The sequence below is a fragment of the Cloeon dipterum genome, chromosome 2 (assembly GCF_949628265.1).
Source record: "Cloeon dipterum chromosome 2, ieCloDipt1.1, whole genome shotgun sequence".
Classification (NCBI taxonomy): Eukaryota; Metazoa; Arthropoda; class Insecta; order Ephemeroptera; family Baetidae; genus Cloeon; species Cloeon dipterum.
In genome coordinates, this window is record NC_088787.1 from 17,051,723 (window position 1) to 17,077,855 (window position 26,133).

A 26,133-nucleotide genomic window follows, 5' to 3' on the forward strand; every position below is an offset into this window, starting at 1 on the left:
ATCCATTCCTTTTGTGCATATTGCGTGCTTTTGTTTTGCAGTGCATGATGCATGAGAAAGAGAAATTAAATCGAGTTGGCCAGAAGAAATAAATCAACTCAATATAGAGAACAAGTAGCATTCGAAAATCTTTCTGCCTGCAATAATTTTTCATTTTAACGGAACATTAAAACGCTGTTTGGATGTAAGCTTTATGGTGTTTTCCTTACGTCCCCGAACTGAATTTTTCATCAAAAAAGAGAAGCTCTTATTTGCCGTCATCATCAGGCGTGCAGCAGACGGGATTATTTCGATCCGCCGAATTTTAAATTAAAAACAGCACGCTCCATGTAGTAGGATGTTTACTGCAGCGGACATATTGTTCAGCGCACATAATGTAGTTGCGATCAAAAGCCCTCTGTTTTAGTACCAAAGCTACGTGTACGCTGTAGTTGGCGGCGAGTGGATTTTAATATCGCGCAGCCGACGCTGCTGGCTTAGCGCGAGAGTTGGCCAGCCAGTCAGCGGCTTTGGAGGCTGAGAGTGAAATCTCTGCAAATACTCTACCAGGTGCTGGTGACGGCTGCTATTTCGGAGAGTGCTACGTCCAGCCCCGATTTCAACAACAAACAAGGCCCAAGTTATTATCATCAATAATAATGATGCACGCACGCATACATAAGACCCTCGCTCATTTTCCACAATCGGTCAGCACTGCTGCGGAAATTTCAAACTGCTGCTGCCGCGCTTAATCGAATTTCCAGCTCACGCAGATTGATATAGTTTGCTGAAAATCATTCCCTGCCGCCATTGTGATGCAAATGGGGCCGCCTGATGAATAGACGGCTGGTTATAATTAAGATTGCTCCTCCACACCGAGGGGGCGGCTTCCAACCCGAGCTCTGAATGATTCCTAATTGAAATTTGGGTCACGTGACTGCTGTCTATGCTGTGAGAACTGCAAGGAGCTTTCAGAACATGTACATATACGTGCAGCATACATGACGATTTCCACGTCTACTTCCACTTCTTCTTCTCCTGTCACCCCTAGCAGCCATTCGCTGTCTCTAACCACCCTCGATGGGGTGGCTGCTGGATGGATACACACGCATGAATACAAGCAATAATTCTCTCGACGGCAGCCTTCAATAAGAAACGCCTGCCGACTCTCATTTCTCATTCTGCATTTAGACGCTGTATACATACATACATGATTATTATTCGTGTGGTGAGTGACAGCAGCTGTAATTACTGCCTTTTGTGCGAAATTGTGCATAAAATTGAGGTTACGCCTGTGGATTTTCCATCTACAAAGTGGAAGTTAATCAAGTTTAATTCACACACCGAGGTGAGTTCTTCAGCTAAATGCTGCGGGTTGAAAATAATTTCATATAGTACCGTTCAATCATACTTCGCCAAGAGGTTTAAATTTAATGTCGCAAGCATTCTAGTCACCAACTGCTATGGTGCCGGGGGTAGTGACCGGCCACTTAAGCATCAGAACAACTTTGAAACGAAAATTCTTAGAGAAAGAGCTGCTTATCTTATAATATTATGGATGATAACTGTTCACAAGACCTTCATGAGTGATATTCACGTAGAGTTTGTCAACAAATTCGCATTATAACGCCAGCTGAGCGAACAAAAGACGATCGGACGAGAATCATGCTTTACCGGCCATGCGCACCAGTGACCGAACAGGCGTGCACCAGTGACCGGCCAAAGCTCATTTCCTTGATTAAAGTGCGGTTTTCATTGCTTTTGGATGCATTTATCCCACATGATCTGTCGAAATCACTTATTTTAGACATAAATTATCATATTTTGTTGGAAAAATTTTAGAATATTTTTAGTTTTTTTGAGATTTTCCAATAAAAACACGACATATTTCGGGTTCTTTGCACCTCTAAATCTCGGGTTCTAACCATCGGAATTGCGGAAACTACCCACCGTTAGACTCGTCTCGACATCCTCTGAGTAGCTGAAGGGTTTACGGGGTGAAAAAAACCATCCTTCATTACTTAAATTTTGATAACAAAGCGACCACCGTTCCTGGCGCCGCTCAGTGTTGCATCGTTCAAGGCTGTATGGCAACTTAGGGGTGGAGATAAAACACCCCAAAACCCTTTAGTTACCCAGAGGAGGTCGAGACAAATCCAACGGTGGGTAGTTGTTGCAATTTTGATGCTGAGAACCCGAGATTTGGATGCGCAAAGATGACCCAAAAACACGAAAAAATATGATTCGTTTAAATTTCGTTATTTTTGCCACTCCCAAACTTTAGTTCTAACCATCAGAATTGCATAAACTAACCACCGTTAGACTCGTCTCGACCACCACTAACCAGCTAAAGTACTTTGGGGGTGCCAACTTCATCCCCCTTCAACCCCATAGCTACAATTTTGATAGTAAAAAATTTAGTAAATGCTTCCTCTGCTGTGATTAAAAATATTTAAAATGTCCAAAACTTCTACTAAATTACCACCTCGCCCTATAGTTCAAAACTAAATAAAATATTTTTTAATTCTATGCAAATTAAAACAAAAATCCAGAGTTTTAAATGATTCAATTTTTTCGAGGGGGATGAAGTATAGTGACCAAGGGGTGGAGGGTAAGCACCCCTTAACCCTTCAGCTGGTCAGGGGAGGTCGAGACGATTCCAACGGTGGGTAGTTTATGCAATTCCGATGATGGGGAGGCGTTTTATTCAACTTGTACGGTAACTACAGCAAGGTGCTTTCCAACGGGTCCTATTACCGTACATTGAATTTTAGGCTCTTTTATTTAGTTTAAATCATAATTCATGCATAAATTTGACATTAATGGATTCCTCATGAACCATTCTTTCCGTCCATAGTTTATAATACATAATAACATCCGAATTCTTGACGACAGCTCCTAATTCAAAATGAGGCACTGGATAGCTCTTTTGTTAACAATCGCTTTACATGGCATGTCTCAACTTTATTCGCCGCGTGTTTCTGGTTCACGACCAATTTGAGCTTTAATTCGTAGTGTACCATTCTAATAGAAGGTGGCACTGTGTATGCAACATTTTTTTTGTTTTTCTATCGACTCTAGGGGGCGTAGTCCTCATTTTGTCCGGTCACTAGCGCTGGCCGGTAATACCAGCAGGCACCATATCTTTTCTGGATTTAAATGCATTATTTGTTTTGTAAATTCAACGAACAAGTTTTATTTCTCTAGAGTAAGCGTTTTTGTTCTCCTAAATTAGTTCGAGCGCTCCTTCGCGTAATCCAATATGAGAACGAAATTCTCGCTAGAAGTTTTATATTAATTTGCATTCGAGAGCAAACACTCGTCTCCTCTTAATTTAATTAGCTGCACTCTCGAGATGCAATAAGTCAGCTCAGCACTAACGCGATAAATTTCAAGTGTTCGGCGCTCTTTGACTGCACCACGGCTCCTTTCCGCAGCAGAAACTTTATCAAGCGCTATTTGCCACGAGAGTTGGAAATAATTTCAATTCAAATGCTCACAGAGGTGGGCCGCTGACAAAAGAAAAATTCCCCAGACAAATGAATTATGCAGACACGCTCGTGGAGGTAATTATTCAGCATTCACTGGGCTCTAATTACTTTGAAAGGTCCGCGGGAGATCAGGATTACAATTGTGGATTAGTTTAACTCATGCACAATAAATAATATGCCTCACTAGTCGCGTATCATTGATTCTAACGCTATCAGTTGTTTCAAATTGAATCAAAATTAGGAAAATTAATTAAATTGCTTACATAACGCATACTAAACTCTAAAAATCAAATTTAACACAGGAAAATGCTTTGGTTATTTCAATACTATCTAGGGTTGGTTCAGATTCAATTCCAAGTCGTGAATTTATTTTTACTTAAAAAAGTAATATCCGATACCAGATCACTTGGGATAGACCAAATAATACTAGTTCAATCTATCAACAACAACAGAGCCCAACTAACCAACATCCAACATCGACGTTGAAATCCAATCCTTGTGAGTGGACAACGGCGCGCAGTGTGCGCAGTTGAATGCTGCGAAGCAGGAAACCCGTCGGCAGCCGCATTACTTACACTGGCCAGATAACATTCATTTATTTTATCTTATTACACCGCGCTGTGTGAGCGGATAGGTGCACCACAGGCCATAACAAGAACCTTCTTTCTGCGGCTGGCATCGCATTATTTATCGATTCTCTCGCCGGTGGCGCGCCCGATGAAATTCACGGAATTTTTATTATTTGTCATCGCACTGGCGCAAAAGCGTGCCGCCTCCTAACGAACTGCGGAGAAGCCTTTCATTACCGGCAGCGCGTTAAAATGACGGATTATGGCGCGGCCAAGTCAGAATAAATCATTAAAGAGGGCTCGCAAATCGTCAAACAGCTCATCAATCAAGCGGCTGAAACAAAAATATTGTTCGCTGCCTGCTTGAAAATGTGCAACGCTGTTTCCGTTGGGTTTGCAGAAAAGTTGCGGGCAGCAAGTGCGACTGACTGCTGTTGCCAGCCAGCCTCGACGAATAAATGAACGAGTGGTCGGGGCGTGTGAAGTGTGCTCAATCATTGTTCAAAAACTAAGAAAAAAGCGGAAAATTCAGCCAGGTGGAAGAAAAATGAGCTCGCTACAGTAGCGAAAAACTTTCTGGGGATTGATGTTATAATTCTTTCAGCTTTGAGATTGAACGTTGCAGAACGTGGTTTTGATTTCCAGTTTTTTATGGGAATATGTAAAAATTCATTGAAGCAATGTTGCTATTCGCAATAATTGAGCCGTTTTTTTAATTGCAGAGCAAGAATTCCAATCGAGCACTTTTTAATAGATTTAAACGCTCATTATGTGACTAAATTTTTGTTACTATCTCCCGGATTCAGTAAAAGCTTTGCAACGGGATGCAAAGAAACGAAATTAATTTGTTTAAACAAGCTGCCATCAAAACCAGCGGCCGTTTTGACGCAATTTGCACTGGTCTCTAAATATTTTCATTTCCCTTTCGCATTTCGAGGTTGTGTGCGGTTGTGTACTTTGGGTGCTACGCATGGTCGTGTGCCTACGCCGTGCGCGAGTATGTGTTATTGCAAGTGTTAGCAAGCGGGATTTTGAGGCCTCGAGCAGCGAGCAATGGAACCGCAAACGCGCGCCGCTTATTATTATTTAACATCGGACGCGTGCACGGTGGTCCAAAGCTGATTTCGACGTGGCCAAATGAGCCTGCCGGAGCAGGATTTAATCTGTTTGCAGTTCGCGTGTGTCCGGGACGAGTATTATTTGCGCGTCGAGGGCCGCCAGCGGTGCTTCCTGTCGAATGTTTTATTGGCGCACTTCCGGCTGCCGCGCGCGCGTTAATTAAAGCTCCTCTTTTTGACGGAAAGCTGACTGATGCAGCACCGGCAGCCAGTCGAGAGGGAAGACGAAAAATTATCGATCGAAAGAACGCCGGACACTTTTACGCTCGTTCCTAATTAAATTTCCTTTAGCAAAAGGTATGGAAAAGGCGAGAAAAGTAAGGGAGCGACGGAAATTCAACGACATCCTGCTTGACAGTTAAATATTTTTAATTATATAATATCTTAATATAAATTTTAAGAGAGATCATAATCCCACATGTTAACATTAATTGTTATTTACAAAATCATAAAATACAAGTTCACTTTTTCTCAAGTTGTAAATTTTTAACTCAAAGCGCGTGCATTCGGAAACGGTCCGTTACAATTTTTTCATTTCTCTGCCTAAAAGCAGCTCCTTCCTTTTTGCTGTGAAAATAAGAAAGAAAGCTCAAGCACCGCCGACCTTTGTGATATTATTTTTTCTCCGTTTGTGTGTGCAGCAGCGTGATTCGCTTTTGATACGCTGATTTTTCTTCGCTTTGCAGCAGCTTGTGTGAGTGCTTCATTTGGACAGCCCCAGGCTGATTCGGATGCAACTGGGAGCTGGTAATAAGGCTTGTTAGTCAGCAGCGGTGGTAGCAGCGGCACACTTTTTTTTATCATCGAGAGGCCCTTTGTTCGCCCGCTTCTTTTTGATCTTTTGTTTTCCCTCGTCTTTTTTATACATCAACGACGGCACCAGAGCAAAATTTGCATTGCACACGAAAGGAATCGTGCGCCCGTTTGTAACGAGTGTGCGGAATTAATTGCGACGCGGCGAGGGCGTCGGGACGAATTACACCAATTGTCGATAGATTACATGGCACGTAATGTGCCAAATTCGCAGCCGGCGAGCACATTATGTCCAAAAAAGGCGGCGCCTATCTAACAGGTGGCCCATAATCTTAAGCAGGCCCTGCAGAGACTTTCTGCGACGATACCGCCGGCACCCCTCATATACAGCAGCAGCAGCAGCAGATAAAAATCCGTTTGAACGGGCACACGCGAATCCCGTCGGATTTTCCCAACAGCACGTGCGGTGCGGCCCACTAACATTAATTCTTGCGTGCTGCTGGAAATCGCAAAAAAAAAACAAAAGGATGCTGCTGCGTATTCGGTCGAGATAGGAACTTTTGCCACCGCGAGTATGACTGGGCAGAAAACACGGAGCTTTTGTTTAGCCTCCCCGGCGGCCGATGCACTGCTCCCCAGGTGCATCTGCTTTCCCGCTTTCATTTCCTCCTCCCTCTCCCCTGCTCGCGCGCACAAAGCCTGGCAGAATGAATCAATCCTCAAGTGAGATATTTCTCAAATTCCGGCCGCCATTTTTCCGAAGCTGTGCGCACAAATTTGATAACGACCGGTTGTATGGCAGCGGCACGAAAAAATACAGAGAGAAATATCTGGGAATTGCTCGAGCGGCCGTGCGCTGCTGGCTGAGACGAACCGTAAAATTGACCTATTTTAGCGGAAAATTGATTTTTGCCAATTTCCTGTGTCACATGGCAGAAGCCCCAAAGTTGATTAGAGCCAGCGTCACTGCATTCAGTGGAAAAATTGGCCGTAAATAAAACACGGGTAGGTGGAAAATTTTGTTTTCCGACCTGGGGTCGCTTCTTAATTAAAATGGGTTCAGCGTCGAGTGCCGAGAGTGGAATCCGGGCAAATGCATCCAGCAAAATAAATGAGAAATTTGATAGCAAGGAGGAAAGCGAGAGCACGGGAAATTTTTTATTTCTATCTGTGTGGTGCAGTCAGAAAATATGAGATGAAAGCGAGCTGGGTTTCCGAGGGAAATGAGAAACTGCGCCAAAGAGAGGAATAGATTTCGCACTGCTGGACACCAGAGGGCACGCACACACACTCGCACTCGGGGTAATTTACAGCAGGATCTCTCTCTCTCTCTCTCTCTCTCTCTCTCTCGATGCTTGCTCGGGGGTGGAATAATTTTTATCCTCGGCGAGCAGCAGGGGTTGCGAAATGAAATGATTGGAGTGGCTGCCGCTGCTGCACACTCGAAACGATTCGAATTACAATTGGCCGTCGCTCGGCAGGAAGAATGCCGTGATCAAATTTATCACAAATCCGCAACATCGATCCTCATATTAAGTCTGAAATTAAATCGGACTGAGAGTGCGGGGGTGTGAAATACAAAAAGAAATGCAAGCTGCTTTGCAATTCAAACAGGCACAGAAACCAATTTTCCTCCCAAGCTGGCTGATCCAATTTTTGTTTGCGCTCGAATTTCTTTTCAGGCACAGCAGCTTTTCGGGCAAACACCCGTGTCCAAAACTTATATTCATATGCAATAGAGAGCAGGAAAATATTTGCACTGTCAGCCGGCACTCGGAGCTGTTGGCTTTATTTTTTACTCGGCGCGGCTCCACCTTGCTTCAACTCTTTTCACACTCGAATGAACGCGGCGTAGTCGCCCTTGTGTCGAATTTATAGTAACAGGCGAGGAGTTCGCTCCACCTTGGTAATATATATGGCTGGTTCGTTCTTTTGCTCGCTCTCTCGCTCTCACACGGGGAGGAAAAGAAGTCATCCAGTTTCAGAAAAAGAGAAGAAGTAAGTTTTTTGAGACTCTCGTTCCGTCGTTCGACGGCTTGCCCTCTCTCTCTCTCTCTCTCTCTCTCTCTCTCTCTCTCTCTCTCTTTCTCGCTCTCTCCTTGTATGTGTGTGCGCGCGCGAGAAAGAAAAGTTAGAGCAGGATATGAATACAAACTACCCATAGTAGTGGAAAGAAATGCGCGCAAGTTTTTTCATAAATTTCTGACGCTGGAATTCTTGCCACGTGAGTATTTCATCACATTTAAATACGCTCCGTCATATTCACTGGCTCTGGCAGCGGGGCAAACTTTACTCTCGGGAGTCGCAATGGCAGATTTCAAACTTTGCTGCGCGAAAACAAGATCAGGAGGAGCAGTCTAAACAAAAATCGATGAGGCCGTCCGCCACCGCCGCCGCCGATGAAGAATGCAAGGGAGACGTGCGCGCGGCCCTCTCCATTGTTGCGTTGCTGCTTTTTGCTGAAAACAATCACGTCATATAGCTGCACTCAACAAGTCGGCGTGTTTTGCCGCTCGTCGCTGTTGATTATAATCAATATTGATTAATTGGAGTGTGTGCACGGCGTGCGCTCGCGAGACTCGTACAATCAAGCGGCGCAATACAAAATTGAAATTGAATCAGATTGCTGGCTGTCCTTGCTCTTTAATTAGACGTGCGCTCTCTGCTGGCTGCGCTTCCGACGCCACCGCCAGCGGCCATGCCACCCCGACCGACGAACCATCCTCTACCAACACGCAGCAATCGATAAACCTGCTGCTCTCGGCCAAAAAATCACACCACGCAGATTGGACTGGAATAAAACTGGCGAGCGGTATCCGTTGCACAAATTGCGTTGGCAATGTTATGTTTCGCAATCTGTTTTTGCACACCTTCCTATTTTTCGGCAGTTATAGATGAGAAAAATCTGTGCAAACAAGATAAAAGCACAGAATATAACGTTGTTCAAGATAAAACCTCATGTCATTTTTACTTTTTTACGACACATTGAATTGCAAACATAAAATTTTGGCCTATGCAGAGGGTAGCAGTAGCTGCTGCTGCAGCGGCGGCGGGGAAGCCGTGCGCGTTGCATTTCACCGGAGCTCAGTCACCCTTTTTGACGAACCGTCTGCTTTAAGCAGCAATTCAATTACAGAGGTTTACTGCGAGCGTAATTTTTGTAAAAACAACAGCAGCGCCAAGCCTGCCCGCCGCGTTGCTCTCGCTAGCTCGCTTGCCTGGCTGCCTGGCAGTCATTATAAAAGGAAGAGGCTTTAAAAACAACCCCCAGCATCCCCCTGTTACTCTTTTACCCACCTCTGCTCGCTCGCTCACTCGCACACATGAGAGAGAACGGGTGAGCGTTCCCATCGGATCAATACGGGACGCGGGGGACGAGAGGCGCCGCACGAGATGAGGAGACCGGCAGCCAAAGACACACCAGTGACTCACGCTCATTTCGAGTGGCACACGACTTTTGCATCCTTTTTCACCGAGTATTTTGCTTCGGTTTGTATACGTGACAAGGGTGTGTCGCGGCGAAGAGGACATCCAAGAAGCAGGCAACCTGTAGAGTTTTGCGCCTTTTCAGTTTAAACGGCGGAGTGATGAGATGCGCTCATATAAAAGTGTACAACTCAAAGAACAGTCACCATTCGAGATTAAAAGGTTGGAAGTGCATTCAGGAAATAATACAGATTCAAACATTTCAAACCTTTCAGCTGGATTGAAATTCCGATGCGAAATTCTCTTCGCAGAGCAAAAATTCCTCACTCCACTTAATTACGTGTGCATACTTGCTCTCGGGAAAAATCTGCGGAAAAATACGTTGCCGCTCTGCTGATTTAATAACATCAAATTAAATATTCCCCGACCAGAGCGAGCAGGCATAGACAAGACCACCACCACTTGAGCGCTCTCCGTCCCAACAACAACTATTCGTAACAAACCAAGCTCGGCATAAACCCAGACCGAAACGAGAACAGAAAAAGCAGCAGGAGAGAGAAAGAAATTCTCAGAGATATTCTGCACATTTGCAGCGGTGGCGAACCCATTTATACGAGGAGAGGAAAAACGAGAGCATCTCTCGCAAGTATTTTCCCACCAGGCAATAATTCTTGATAACACTTGTTCACTGGAAAACGCTCGTTCGCCCGCCCGCCTGCTCTCCGTTGTAGCAGACACAGAGAGACACACAGGAGCGGAACAAATAATAAAAATTATTGCTGCACACTGCACTACTTCACTCGTTGCCGCTAATAACGAGAGCAAAATATAAAAATAACAACTGCCGCTGCTACTGTGCAATTCACCAGACACATATATTGCTAAAATTATAACGCTCTGCGCGTCAGCTTGTTATTTTTTACGACTTTGTTTCGCACATCACACACGTTGGTATGTATCGCAATATTTCGGCCTCTCACTGCCATGCTGTGCTATTATTATGATTCGGTCGACCGCTAACAAGCTCCCCTGAGACGAGACAGGCGGGATAAGATGGCGCCCGCTGTTGGGTCAACTTGCTGCGGGTCAACTCGGGTGACACTCACGTTTGTGCACGTCATTTTCCTCATTTATCATTCGAGATGAGCAGCGGCAAACTGATGTGCGAGAGCGAAACTGAAGGAAGCACACGAGCTTGCTGTTCGCCGCACTAAGACTTGCGGCAAAGAAGCGTCACTGAGTAAAACCTACAATAATTAATTTCTATGGCTTTATATTAATTTAAAATTTAGGAATAAAGTTATTGATGAACTAAAAAAATAATGAGCCTTTCACATCTTATATTATCACTTGTTGATATTTCTGATCTGTAGATTCTAAATATTTTCAGTTTTTCATTAAATTGCAAGAACTGATACAAATTAGAAGGAAAGATTTTTATCATCACAATAGCAGCTCTTTCCTTTGTGTATAAAGCACCACTGTTTAAAACAACGTAATATCAATTTTGGACCTGTTCTAGCCTCATAAAATTAATTATTATCTTCTTCTTTACCAAACGTGGGATCCCTTGGAATGAAAAAAAAAACTACAGAGTCATCTAATTATTTGCGCGAAGCAGAGCACGTACACATTTCTCTCGCTCTCGTTTCGGCGCAGCAGACCGCGAGAAGTGCAAGGCTGCGGAAAAAAATAAATGACAAGTGCGAGAACTCTAGCGGGTGTTTTGCTCAACTACTAAACTCATCGCACCTATAAACCACTAGTCTCATTTAGTGGCAGCTCCTTGGAAGCAGCAACGGGCGTGACGTGTGTGTTGTGTTGTGTGTGTGCTGGCTGGCTGGCTGGCCTACCTTCCCTCGGCAGCCAAGCTCGTTTTTGCACTCGCGCGCCGTATATAAAAAGACACACTTGGGAACTCGTAAAAAGGCAGGAAACCGCCCTATGTATAAAACAACGCCGAAACTCGTGATCTACTCTCCCTCTCGGCTTTCAGCGGAATTTCAAAGATTCATAAATAAGAAGCCGGCTCTGGTGAAATGGCCAGATTTCGGTTTTACGCGCCACCGGAAAGTTTCAGCTCATCAAAAATGCATCTAGCGTGCCCTCTTGCGGAATTGACGCGTCGTTTTATTGGGTCGCTCGGTTTTGGGTGCATTCAGTCAGTCAGCTGGTGTGGAGCAATTTGTGCACCGAATTCAAAGGGCTGCTTCTTTTTCCACACTCATTGGCAGGCGGGCGGGTGGCGGGCGGCTGAGCGAGCGAGAGGGCGCGAAGAGTGTGTGCCGCTGCAGATGACAGCTGTCACCCCCTGTTTTCATCCGCCGCCAGCCCGTTTGCGAGTTCGCTAGCTCGCGTTTAAATCGATTTCTATAACTGCGAGTGCTCGGCTTTTTATCTAAAACCGCACATAATATGCACGAGAAAAGCGGAGAAATCCCCGCGCGCGGAATGGAATTTTGGCCTCGCTGCCGCTGACACACGATGTTAATTTCGATATTTTGCGCGGAACAAAGCGAAAATAAGAGCATCCGCCTGCTTGTTCTGGCAGTCTGTAATTACAACTTTTTGCAAAAGAGAGCGAACGTTCTATGCTACAATGGCTGCTCTTCGGTATTGCTTCTTTTTCGCTTTGAAAGTAATTACCAGAGTGATATTGCGAGGGGAAAGTTTTTGAGGGCGGCAACCGAGCAAAACGGAATCGTAAATTGATAAATAACCGTTTTCATAAAGAAGTTACTCGCAATCGCCTTTGACCAGCTTTACCGGCAAAAGTCACTCGCTCGCACGCGAGTTGCGGGATTTCGGTGCAAATAAAATTCGGCTCATTGGTTTCGAAAACTTTCCTCGGCGGCAAACGATATGTCCTCTCCCCATAAAAAGCTCCTCTGACGCCGCTCTCGCCCGGTCTCGGAATTTCTTCACATTTTTAAATCTCCTTGGCTTTGCTTTACTGCCGCCGGGTAAAAGTCTCCGCCATTAAACCAAATTACCGTAAATAAAAGCCGCCGTATAAACGAGCAAGTCTCCGGCCTTTTATATTATTACCCAAGCAACGGCAGTGTTACGAATGCGTGTTTGTGGGATGGCGGACTGAGGAGGGGTGGTCGCTGCTGGTAAGGAAGAGGGCTTTTCGACTCGTCGCATTATTAGTTATGTGCTGCCAGCACATTTGCGACAGAGCTGACAAAGTGAAATCAGCAGGAAAATTCCCTCCTGCGCACATTATCGCTGGATTCCAGATCGTCCGGGGCGGCGGGCAACGCTAGTGGCGACGACTTGCAAATATCACCCTGGCACTTGAAAAATTGCATTTAGAATCCAGGTCAAAAGTTCCCCCCTAGACCGTCGAGTGCATCATTATTCAGAAATGGCGCCCACTCCGTCCGGCAATGCACCGAATCAAAGCGCACAAATAAATATGGTGGACGACAATTTCAGATTTTTTTTTCTACCTTGTCGCTGCTTTTTATGGCAGCAAAATAATGACAAACAACCCTGATGATGGAGCTGTAAACGACATTTGAAGAGAAACCCCTTTGAAGTCGGCGGCCACCGCGAGCGCCGCACTGTTACACGTACGTTTTGATGATGCCGTCGCGCTGCGGTTTGCGCTGACGATGACTTTGTTTCACCACCACTGTGCCGCTGAAACCGTGTTGCACTTTTTACGCTCGTCCCGGTGAAAATAAATAGGGTGCTGAATGTGGGGATAAATTAAAAGGGGACCCACAACGCCAGACACCAGCAACATACACAAAGTAAATTTTGTGCTACGCAGAGGGTGATTGCAGCTTTGTTCTCACGTCCTAATCAGTGTTTTCATTTTTCTGAAAAAATTAACTTTTTAATGTGACTCGAGCTCTTAGATGGCACACAATAACATGTCAATAATTCCTCGAATCTTATCTCACTGCACAAACTAAAAACTTTTTCGCCGAGTAGGCGGAAATCCTCTCCCCTTACTCTGAAAAAGAAGTCTTTCTCTTCTGCATCAAAGCTGCAGAAATCAATATGAATGCGAACAGGAGACATTAGCTGGAGCAAATGGAACGCCAGGACAGCAAAACTTTGATTAAATATAATTTAATCAGACGGAACCTGAAGAGAGAGAAAGATGAAGTGGATGCGCGCGCGCCGCGTGGTAAATTGAAAAGTTATTAAAAAGTTGGCTGCTCGGTTTGCACAAAAGCAGAGAGTGGCGGAGTCTTCCCCGGCGAGAGTAATTTAATTTGTCTGCCCCGCACCACTGCTGCTGCTGCTGCTGCAATATCGAAAATAAAACGGAGCGAAAAAGATTTTTATTGTCAGCAGAATTTTTTTGCCAATATCACTAATGCACCCACCGGACGGGTTAATGAATCGCCACTTTGCTTTATTCTCGTCGCTGCTGGCTTCGGCACCAGCATCACGGGGAAATTTCGATTTTAGCAAGCGAGAGCTGCTGCTCCTCCATTGTCCGCGCGGTGATTATTATTGTCGACGCCATTGTCAGTTGCAGGCCGATTATTTTTCCTTCGAGCGAGAGAACGAACGAACCCGACAATGCCGTCGACTAATTATTTATTTACAATAGGTTTTTCCGGTCGGAGGAGCCTCAATGCCGGCTCGTTTTTGAATGGAAAATGTCCGCTGCTTGTAATTACGTTGCGAATTCGCAGCAACAAAGCTTGTCCGCCCCGCGATTGGTTCGTGGCTCTGCCAAACCGTAGCAGATTCGCGTCAGCCCGCGGCTCGGGATTATTCAAAACAGCATCTTTACATTCGGCTAAACAGCCAATTTACACCGAGAACGAATCGATTTCCCCCCTTTGCTCTTTGCGCCAAGATTTATCTGCTCATTCCTCAGGAATTGAAAATGTAGTTGTCACGGCGTGATATTGAAAATAGTCCTCGCGTGGGCGGAGGGATCAGGCTATTCTCGCAAAGAGCAAAAAAGAGCGCGTCGTGGCATCGATTTTGTTGTTGTTTTTCATCTGGCGCCGCTCAAAGCTCAGGTGGATTTGTCTCTTTTGATCTTTCCGCTGCCAGCGACCGAACAGAAATCAAAAGGTTGGCGAACAGCACAAATATTCCGCCGGCGAAAGAAATGTCGGCATGCGTCCCACAAATGATGCTCGGCAGAATTCTTAACAAAGAGGAGAATTTCACCGATTTCGAATTTTCTTCTTTTTGCTTCTCAAACGAAGTGAAAAGTGTATCGGAACGAAAACAGGCAGATCGATGAGCGCCTCCGGAGACGAACGTTATGCAACCGGCACGACGGCCGCGCCGAACAAAAAGCCTACTCGGCGCTCCAGTGCTTCCAGATTTGGACAATTAAAGTGAGAGGTAATTGATGCCGGGGGCGGGGCGTTATCTGCAACGCGAAATCCGGTCGCGTTCGGGCGAAACTTAATTGAAAGCCACATGAAATGCAATTTCCCCATTGTGCCATGCAGTGGCGCCATTTACATACGAACACACACACACACACTCGCGTGCTTTTGATCTCTGAAAGGTCTCGGTCCTATAATGGCAACACACACGGGGAGCAAAGCACCTTTAACAAATACGAGACGCGCGCGCACGCAGGCAGGCAGGCACAAGATGATGTGTCGCTCGCTGGCTGGCTTGTACTCTTTATTGAATGCAGAGCTGGGTTTTCCTCTTGGTTGAGTTTCCACTTCATCAAGATGAAATCTGCCGCGGCAGCTTTGCCGGCTGCCTGACAAACAAGCGAGCGAGCGAGTGAGGCCCAGAAAACGCACGCTATGACTACACATACACACACGGAAAAGCGACGGGGAGGGAACGTCTCCTTTTCGCAGCACACCGACAAATTGAAATTCGAGCTCTTTCACATGCCGAGCGCTCACCTTTTGCCGTCGCCCCAATTTGGACGTTTTTCGCCGACATGAAGCGATCACGTTCACATCTTTGATTTCCACTCTGACGACATCGTTCTCATCGATTGCGTGTGGTACAAGTATTATTATTGTTCTGGTTTGACCGAAAACTTTGAATATTCATTTTTTTGCTCTTTTTATCCCTGTCCTCTCGGACCGGGAAGGGCGCGCACTGCACTAGCACGAATGCTGAAACCCGGGTCCCAATAACACCGCGAACGGATAACATGGGCGCACCAGGCCGCACAGGGACCCAGCCCACTCAAGGGCCACTTGCCTCCGCACCGAGGACTGCATTGAAACGCTAGACATTCGTCCCGTGAAGCCAAATCACGCATGCTGGAAAGGTGCAAACCAGCAAGTAACGAGTCGGCGCTGGTGCGCCTCCCAGCCCTTGGAGCAATTTGAGCATTTCGAGTCACTAAACTAACCACTTTTTGCTCTCTGACATTCGGTAGCCAGTATTAGATCTCCGAACTGCTCAAATACCTTCCATTGCTTTGACACTCCTGAGAGTGCCTTAACAATGCGAGCCAACGCCAATTTAAAATTGTTAAAAATGGTAAAATTTCATTTGAAATAATTTTGTTGCTGTTAGGTATTATTAGATGTCAAATTAACACTCCTCTTTTCACAGCAAATGATTATAGCATGCATGATGAAATAAATTCTCTGTCGTTTTTGTTCTGTTTCGACAACTAAACGCAAACAGAAATTTACATTTTAGTCTGACAGACAAGCTTTTCCTCTCTGTGTCAATGCCTTTTTTTATTTTAATGCAAACGTTGACTCATTCACAGCCCGTTCACGCTCGTTGAACGAGAAGCGAACATCGAGTACTCGTCGTCAGCGTGACGTCAATCAGAGCAAATATCTAATTCGATACGAAACAAGTGGCACTGACGACGAGAAAGGGAAAAGGGATGGCGAGAAAGCAGTGCCCGCGTGGTAAATTATTGTGTTATTTGTTGTTTTTCTGCTGCGTCATTTGAGCAAGTGAGGCGGCGGCGGCCGCCAGTGTCAACAAATGTTTCAAAAACGGGCCCGACCATCGCCAGCCAGCCAGCCAGCCAGTGAGAGTGGGCTGTGTTTGCTTTGCTCTCACATCAGCAACATTACACACACGAGCACACGGATGGACGGGAGAGAAACGAAACACTCGAATGGATGGATCAACACAATTTGGCCTAATGCAAAATGAATGGTGGCCGCTTTTTTAATACATAACCACCCACACGTTTGATTGATTCATTTTGCTGATCGATTGATTGATGCATTCGGCTCAATCTGCTTGCGTAGGCACCGAAATCACTATTTCGCTACCCATTCCACTTCGGTAACGGTTCATGCAGCACAGCTCGCTCGGTTTTTATTAATTGCAACACCGCTCACGTGTATTTTGCACGTTTTACAGTTTTTTGCTCGGCCGCTCGGACCAATTTCCATTATGGAGAGGTGATAGGGTTGTTTGTTTGCCCGAATGCTGATTCAGTACGTGGCATGGAAAAATCGTGATCCAGCAGAGAATTTCATTTTTGAACATTCAGCTGGGAATATTGATGCTCCTGCAACGTAATAATATTTCATTTCATTTAGTATGGTGCCTCAGAAATCCCCATTCATCTAAATACCAATTAGAAGAAAGCATAAAAGCAAATAAGAACTTTCCTCATATTGTTGCAAATTGCAGTGTGGATAAATAAGTAACTCTGTCCCAGGCAACTCTTGGAATGCAATCTGGCCAAGCGTTGGCTGTGCAATCCAGAGGCAGAATTTGCTGATTCACTTTTTCTTTTGTACTCCATCTCCGGGAGACTTTCGTTATATGCAAAAACTCGAGTCGGAACGCCACACACGGGGCTCGTCTTATTATTATTTCATTCCAGGTCAGCCGCCCACCGTAGCAGGATTTGGATTCTTTTTTCCTTTGAAGATTTCTAAAGGGGATTACAAATCTTTGTCAGCGAAGTAGCGAATATGAAATCTCGTCGCACGCATTACACGGATATGTAGCGCGTAGAGTCGAGCACTGAGAGCAGAGAAGAAGGCAGTTTGGTCGCCGCTCCCCTTTCCGCTACCTTAGCTGCGAGTCCGCACAAGTTTTATTAAGATAAAGTAGTTTTTGGCAGTGGAAAGAAAGGACATCATCGTGCGAGAGTAAGAAAGGGTCCGCTCGGCTTTTTCTCCTTCACAAAGTTTATCCGGTTATAATATGCATATTGTGTCGTCGTCGTCTGCTCCTCGGCACGAGAGAGCGAGCGAGAGAGACCACTAGGCGCAAGTATTACATCTTTCTTCCTCCTCCTTCCTGCTTTGCCGCGCCGCATTATTTATCCCTACGGGTAATATGATAAGAATAAATGTAAACTCGAGATATATGACGACGACTACCTACCCACCCGCGAACGTACGTATATTGTGCACCAGAGATTCTCTCTGCATTATTTAATGCGCTAGCTAACTAATGTTACAAGTCACCACGATTTATCATCAAGCCGCAACAGAGTAACTGAGAGCCAGCAGCAAAATTCAAGTCGGGAAATGGTGCAATTTAAATGAAACCGACTCCGACAGCAAACTCGTTCCTCGCTGGCTCAAGTGGATTATTCAAAACTCAAACCGGTGGAAATTCTGGCAGATCGACGTTGTCAAGGGTTTTGCTGAGTAGGGGGACAGAAAAATTAATATTAAAACATTCCTCTTACATCAAGCTCGGAAATTTTATATTGAAACTGATACTGGTGAAAACAAAGATATGAAAATATTGAAAGAATGAAAATTTAGAAGAAACTTTAATTTGCGTGGATTTGAGACCAGCAGAATGGACTATTAGATGAGTGAATTTTTGAAGAGAAAAATAACGTCACACGTTTTTGTTCTGCTGTTTCGGCCCGATTTAATCATTTTAATTTTTTCGTATATTATTCTGTGTGTTCATTTTTGCTGATTCAATTTAAATATTGTTTGCCAGTGGCCCGTTGCGAAACACCACTTCATGATTATTGGTTAGAAAAGAAAAAGGGGAAAGACGCTCCTTGCCGTTTGCTCCAGGCGGCAAACTGCTTTGACTTTGTAAACAATAGCGGTGCAAAGTCGAGCGACACGCTTGTTTTACGACCGAGCGAAAATTTGACTGGTCTGATGAATAAAAGAGTAGAGGATCGTGAAGGTGCCGTAGCAAACTTGGCCGATAATGGTCCACAGAACGAGTACGAAACGTGCGTCCCAACTTAGCTGCGGCGCAGTATTCGAAAGCTGCTGAATATTTTATACGTGCTCGCGCGCGCGTGTGATTTTGATTTATGGCGTCTTCTGTTTGTGAACGTCACCTTTCCAGATTTGTGTCCTGCTGATTTCTTTTCGTACAAATCCATTCTGACGCGTTCGCGGGCCCTTTTTATGCATGTACGTGTGTATATTATATACGCCTCACGATGCCTGCTTGCGCGAAAGAGACTGAAAGCAATATTTTATCTCTTTCTGAGGCACAAACACATTCGCTTGCTTGGCTGGATGGCAAACACGATTGATGCGACGCGTGCACTTTTATTGTGGCTAAAAAGTTTGCCGGCAGTCAAACTATGTGGAAAACAATAAAACCGGCGGGCGCGTAAACCTCTCCGAAATGAAATGAAATTCTAGGCCAATAACAACAAAAAACGCGATTATTTATCGATCCTTGTGCGTGAGTGTTTGCACAAAGAAGAGAAAAGAGACAAATCAAATATCGATCCTAGCTCAGAGCGGTATAGAAACACCTTGCCGGAATTGCGTCTGGCGATGCGTGTATATGTGTGCATGTGCGTGGGCCGCACAGTAATTGCGACGGAAAAGTAAAAAGGTCAGCCTCTGGAATAAAGTGACGGCACTTTTTCACGTGCCGCTCCCGCGAGACTAAAGGGACGTTTCCTCCACTATTATACCTTTGGTGCGTACATATGTAAAAAGGAGTAAAAAATACACACTGAGGAGGGAGGAAAAGTCCACTATGGTGCACGAGGCGAGTTTTAAATAAACTCAAAGCTGGTGCAGCCGTTTGGGAACAAGTGAAAATAAAAGCGACCGCAGTTTTTGCGTGTGAGCAAAATAGAATTATTACGAGAGTGGGGTTTTAAGGCTGTCGGACATCACCCCGTTCAAAGCCGCCACCGGCGTTTCCTCCACGCACGCTCGCCCGCCCCGACGGCGATGATGAATCCGTTCTGAATATTAAATGAAAAACAAGCGACATGTGAAATTAAACTGCGCCGCCGAGGAAAAAATGGCAACGCGTAAAAATATGAAAACGGCGCCGCCGCAGGACAGGAGATGCGTGCGTGAAAATGAGTTTTATCGTGGGGTCGTGCCCATTTGCTCTGGGGGAAAAAAAGAAAAACCCTGGTGGTTTGCTTTAATTTATTCAGCCGATGAAGCGAACCATCACCCAAGCATTTAGGGCATTTAGCTGAAGCTTCCGGGTTGAATTAAATTAACAAAATTCTTAAAACAAATCCAAACGGATTTCAGCGAATTTTCATATAGTAGAATGAAGTTAGATTCGATGGAGAAAATCTGAACTTGCGCCGTGTTGACATGCACAAGCTCCTCATTTAGAAGAGGGAGGAAGAGAAACGAGCTTGGCGTTTTGTTTTTCATCGCTGGTCACGGTTGGCATCGTGATTAATTGCGTACAGACACGAAAACCTGTGGCTGTATAATAAAACGTCATCATCATTTGTTCGCCGGCGGAGAAAGAGCGAGATAACGCACCGCGTGCCGAAAGTCGAAACGCGCGCAATATAAGTGGTGCGGCAAATGAAACGGCACGCGCGCACCGAGAGCACCCCACTCCTTCTATGCATTATAGATGCGGCCTTTTAAGCCTGCCGCCGGCGTTTTATTCATTAAATACTCTGTCGCCATCAAAGTTAATGAGGTAGAAAGCGGCACTCGCGCTTCGGGGCTCATTATGTAGCGGCGTGCACGGCCGACCGACCGTGACTTCGCCACTTTCGGTTTTGATTGCTCGCTCGCCGAGACGCATCGATTGCAATCGAATTATCCAGGCTGCCTCTCGTCTGGTGTCGTAAAGTTGAATGGAACAAGATGTTCGTTTGGCGCAAATTGGCGTGATTCACGCGCACGACCGTTAATTCATTTTAGATGGAGAGCCATAACCGTCCAACGTTAAGCAGATTACGCACTGCCAACTTGTAGAAATCGTTTAATGTGGTTAATTACCGCATGAATGGACGGACGGACGTCTTCTTTGCTGTTCGATATTCTCGAGAGGATATTTCCGAAGAGCAATTAGCTGCTCTTGCATTTCATTTCTCTAATTGAGTAGCTTTATTGGTCCGCCACAAATTGCAAGAGGAGGAAACTATTTTCGGCACTCGCATCTGCAATAATAGAAAGTCGAAATCAAATCATTAAATTTAAGCTTCGTGCTCAAAGTTCCGAGCGATTTCACTGCAAAGCTGCAATCAACAAGCATGGCAGCTTTGGATAAACAGCAGCAAACGATTTCCACCCGCCGTTGGCGAAAAGGTGCACTTTCTGCGGCCAAACTTTCGGGGTTGCAAGGGTGTTTTTGATGCCCCGGCCGCTGCCAGCAATATCGGTCACCGCAGAAACTAACTTTCGGTGCGCTGTTTGGCTCTCTGCTGCCTGCCTTATTTACCTTAATTCCCTTCCCAATAAAACGAGCCGCACGCACGCTCTCGGCCGTTGTGGGCGTGCGTTCAATCATTGGTCGTAAATTAGGGCTGCTGCATGCATTTGCCGCGCGACGGGTGCAATCGAGTCGGATGATGCTTGGATTTGATCCAAAAGAGGCCACTTTCTTTTTCCATGACGGTTGTTAGAGGATAATTTGTCTCCAATTGGGTCCGATTTATACCGGGGGAGTCGCGTTATCGACTGCGCCGTAAATCAAAAGTCGCACACCCCCGTTATTAAATAATTCATCCGATCTGATAGCGACGATCATAACTCTCAATGAAACAGCGTTCGCCTGCTCCGCCCACTCTTCGGCTGCCGGAAAAATAATATCTCGCGACGCAAGATGCTGGACGGAAACTTTATACGCCAAACCCGAATTCGTTAAAACTTTTGGTGGTGTGTTGTGGTGCTGCTTGGACGGGCTGGAGGAGCCAAGGCGAGGCGAGGGACACGCGCAACTCGGGCTCAACAAAGATGGATATATAGAGAGATACGCGCACATTGATAAAACCACAGCGCTTGTGATATCCTACACCCCACGCTCCTCATTGTTAAAACTTTATTGTTATCGCCGTCACCGCCTTGGCTCGGAAAAGAGAGCCGTTACGTTAATGATGCGTGGTTGCGGTTAATATTTTACTGTTGGGATGGATGTGAGCCCGGACATCTCTTTTATTAGAGGGCCCGGCATCGAGTTTCACACCATTTTTCCCTCTTTCGTTTTGGGTGTCGTTTTCACCTGATGCTGAAAAGGCAGCGTGTGTTGCGATGCTTGTCGGTAGCTCATTCAGCCAGTGTTGAATTTCAAAAATCTTTAACAAAGAAACCTTTCATATGATAACAATTCAAATCCACGCAAATTTGAACTGGGAAGGCAAAATTGTATATTGTTATTTTAATATTTCCTCTTTAGTGACGATACTTAAATTTAAAGCATTTAACTGATGAACTGATTTTTTGGGCACATTTGATATCGTCTTAAAGAGGAGATTAATTAAATAATCATACAAACCACAAACATTTTTGCAAGAAAGACAAAATTCCCAAGTAAACTTGTCTTCAAATAACATCGTAAAACATTGTACATTTTTCCATAATAAATATAGAGCATTTGATTTTAACGATGATTTATCTATTAAAAATGTAATATCTTTCAGCAAAATTTATAAAGAAATTATTTTGCCCAATTTAATTCACTTGTAAACACCCCGTTTCGGATGGATCATGACCCTAGCAGCAGGCCGCATTTTCCACTGGGTTGTGTCACGTCGGTTTGCAAAAGTGTCGCCTAAATTCTCATTTCACCTTGCCGGCAGCTGCTGCATAGCGCTGCCTGACATCATTATAAAGAGACAACTTTAAAACTGCAATATAAGCGAGCGAGCGAGTGAGCGGGTGGAAAAAACAGACCTTCATTCCGGCGAAACGAATGAATTACATCCCGGCACGGCAGGCATCAGACCAACTAATTTCAGCTCGCGCAATTAAATCTAAATCCCGTTGCGCTGGCTGGCTCTCGCTCTTTTTATTTCATCTGTCTTGTAAGGACATGACAGCTGAGCCTGCCGCCACTCACTATCATTTTTCCTCGTTTTTTTCTCGCAGCACAGCGGCAGGTCTCTGCCCAGCTTGGTCCGATCGTTTTTTTCCATTAATTCTTTCTCGGGGGTTTTGGCCTGCCTGCGTCTGTAAATTAATATTGCTAATCCACAGACGGCCGGCTTAAATTCAGGAGATTTACAGCAAAAAAACTTGATGTTTTGGGAATATTAATCCAGGCTGTTTGTTCTATACCATGTTCATATATATCTAAACCACAACCTAACAATAACAACTAATCTTCCCCTCTAAATACTTTAAATAAAGGGGGAACCGAAATGCATCACAAAATTTTATAGAGATTCATTTAGTAATTAATTGAAGCAGAAACGGAGTCTTTTAGAAAGCCATTGCCAATTTCATTATCACCCCTTTTCCTGCGTCGAAATACGCCCATTTCGCACTGGCAGTGTGCTTTGATTAAACAGGATTGAGTCTGTTTGATAGCGAAATTCGTTCGTGTTCGAAAAGGCAAGCTGTTGAGGGGATGAGGTCCACGCTTTTTACTTAAGGGTGCCAACAATAGTTGTGCAGGAAACAAAGCTCAACTCTCTCCGGGCAGGCCGGCGAGGGTGGAAAAAGTTTTCTATTGTTACACACATCGTTCTCTATGTGTGCGCGCGTTCTCTTTCTCTGCTCTTATTGACGTTTTCTCCGTTTTCTGTGCGTGCGTGCGTGTGAAGCTGGAACATACTTAGAATTGACAAAGTGAGCGCAGAGGTCTGCATCATGTGCAGAAAATCAGCCAGCGTGAAATATTCCCAGAACAGAGTATTCAGTACAACCGTCAGAAACATTTTGTATGCACTTTTTGCGCGCTCAGCGCTTGTCTGATTGATCACCAGGAACATGTTGTGCTGAAACGCGAAAAACCGGCATTTTTCATACTGATGGGAGTTTGCTTGACTGCTGGTTGCAGAACTGTCTGAGATGATTTTTAACGAGTGCTAAAAAAACAAAAATGCTACATCCTTCCAAAAATGTACCAACGCATCTAAAGAATTTTATTTTACACATGTATGAGTGTGCTTTAGCATTTCAGTTAATTCTTTCCCTGGTTAATTCCACCCTTTACTCGTTGGAACTAATTTACGAGTCTGAGCGCGCTTTATTTGCAATCCTGTGAGTTCTGGTTTGTTTATCCTTGAGTGCATTTCCACTAAAAGCCCACCCCCTGATCGCTTCTGCCGTTTCTGCAAATCAAGAGTTGCTTGAGTTTTCACCGCCACAAGAATTTCGTCAGCGTGAGCGGTTGCGAGCTTTGATCATCCAAGCGACTAATTCTCTGCGGAGCAGCAAAAATTTTGAGTGGTTTCGAAAGTGGATCTCTTTAAAATGCTGTTTGCCTGACAAGATGCGCTTGAAAAACAGGTTTAACGCGCAAATTGAAAACTTTCGCCAAAGAGACTTAATTGAAGGATTCTGTTTTTATTTTTAAACTGTCCTGTCCTGACTCAAATGCTGTAACCGCTCGTTTCTATGTTTCAGATGAACCGTCCTATTCAAGTCAAACCTGCAGAGAGTGAAAACCGCGGAGGTGAGTTATCGCTGCAACTTTTGAATCGATACATTCATTTTATATATCCAAATAAGACACACGTGAAATAAATCGCGCTTCACTGACACTTTTGATACACAAATACACAAAACGAGCGTTTTTGATTTATCGCAAATTGACGTGGTGACAAATAAGGTGCGCCAGAGATGAGTGTGAGTGAGAACGTGATGATGGATGTGTTCGTGTGTGCGCGTGTGTGTGTGCAGTAAATAAAGCAATAATTTCAACGTTGATAACAAAATTACGACCAGCAATTCATCGAGCCGTGAGCTGGCTTCCGCCGATAAGCGTTCGACACTTTTAAACGAGCCAATAAAAATCGTCATTTTGTCAATTTTGGGCGGGCGGTATTTTCACGTGGAAGATCCTTGGTGGCGCGGTACGTCAGTCGGTAATTTTTATTAAAAGGCGTCACATCGGAATCGAATATTCTTACAGCAGGTATATTTACGGCGGAACTTGGCCATAAACGAGAAGAAAGTTTCTCCTCTGATTGGTTCGACGAAGGAATAAATCAGATCACTTCTTATTAATATACGATCTTCATAAATATCCAAGTTTCAATCCTGGGCCTCATCTGCCGGGCTGCGATAACAACGAGGATCGAAGGTAGAAAAAAGTTGGCCAGTTGTAAAAGCACTTTCCGTCCGACGTCCATTTCTGTTTTAATGTGGTTTATGGCATCGCGAGCGAGTTTTCTGCTCCCACTTTGCCGCCACCATAATGCATACACCCCTGCGGGGATAACGAGGAAAAATGTTTACCCTTGTTCGAATTTACTACCACCTAGCTCGCACGAGGCATAGCAAATTTACTGCGAGCGATATTTAGTCATTAACTGCCGCGTGCGCTGGCCGAGAAAAAACGCAAACATGTGGCTGGTGGGTCTTCCGCTAAGCGCCGAGCAGCTAATTAGGGTTAGACCGCCAATTTAAATCCAGCGACTGGATGCAGTTATGGCCAGGTGTAGACGCAAGCGTATTAGCAAAATTCATTTCAAGCATAAGCTACTTAACAATCTGGTAGAAGGAATTGGTTTTGCATTAAATCTGATTTGTTTGTTTCTAACTATTACTAAAAACATTTAACTATCGGTTTCAGTCAGTAAAATCTAATAGTTAAAATCATTAATGGAGGAGAGCTTGCATGAAATCAAAGACGTCTCCATAATTAATCTCCATCTCCTAGTCGTCTTAAGCATCCGTGGATTTAATTAGGATTCAACGCCGTCGTTGAACAATTCGCTCTAATTCGACGCAAACACTCGAGCGCACTGTCTTTTTGTTATGCAAAGCCCTCTCCTTCCGACGCTTAATTTTCCATGGTGAAACTACTTCCTCGCACAGTTACAATATGTCAGGCATATATGAATAAAATCTGCACGAAGGCTCAAGTCACGTTTGGCCGGCCTTTATTAGTCGGGATTAATGACATCACGTAGACGAAATAACCCCTGACCTCTCTTTGTCCGCATCCGCACGACGGTGGTAGCGGCGTCGTGTTTGGCGCTTATGGCATGTGTGCAGCCAACTCGGCAATGACTCCTTCGAAATGGGATTTCGTGTGTGTGCGCAGGCTTTTCCAAATTAAGAGTTATAAACGCAAAACGCCGAAGTCGCGGCTGAAAGAAAGGTGGAGCGATTGCGTCAGAGAGGCCGCAGAATAATAAATTCGGGGTTTCGTGCACTCGGCATGCAAATGGCCAGCCGGGGCGTGCATCGGGGTCAATCAGTGGTTTAGCGATCTATCTCCCCCTCGGGACTTGCTGTTGCTGGTCGGCGCGTTCGACCGACCAACCGACCGACCGTGTACACGTTGAAGCAGCAGTGCTTTAAGGTGTAATTGGACTTAAAAGGGATAGCCGGCTCCCGTATATTCCGAGACGAGCCAGCTAGACTCATTTCATTTAGACAATAGCACATGTTCGTGTATGAGCGTCTGGCTACTTTATTGTCGGCCGGCCGGCAGCACGTAGTATTTAAGCAGGCTGAATGAGAAAGCCGGCCGCTCCATTTCGGGACCAGATTACCCACCGACGCTGGCATGAGG

General features: G+C 45.0%; 1 protein-coding gene across 11 annotated transcripts in view; it reads left to right on the plus strand.

Moving 5' to 3' along the window:
* The window catches only part of bru3 (bruno 3), a 375,654-nt gene that overhangs the window by 316,310 nt on the left and 33,211 nt on the right, over positions 1-26,133 (plus strand). For all 11 annotated transcript variants that reach the window (XM_065481274.1, XM_065481273.1, XM_065481272.1 and 8 more), the window contains one exon: positions 24,015-24,063. In XM_065481274.1, coding sequence (XP_065337346.1) covers positions 24,015-24,063 — 49 coding nt within the window. The remainder of the gene's footprint in view (positions 1-24,014; positions 24,064-26,133) is intronic.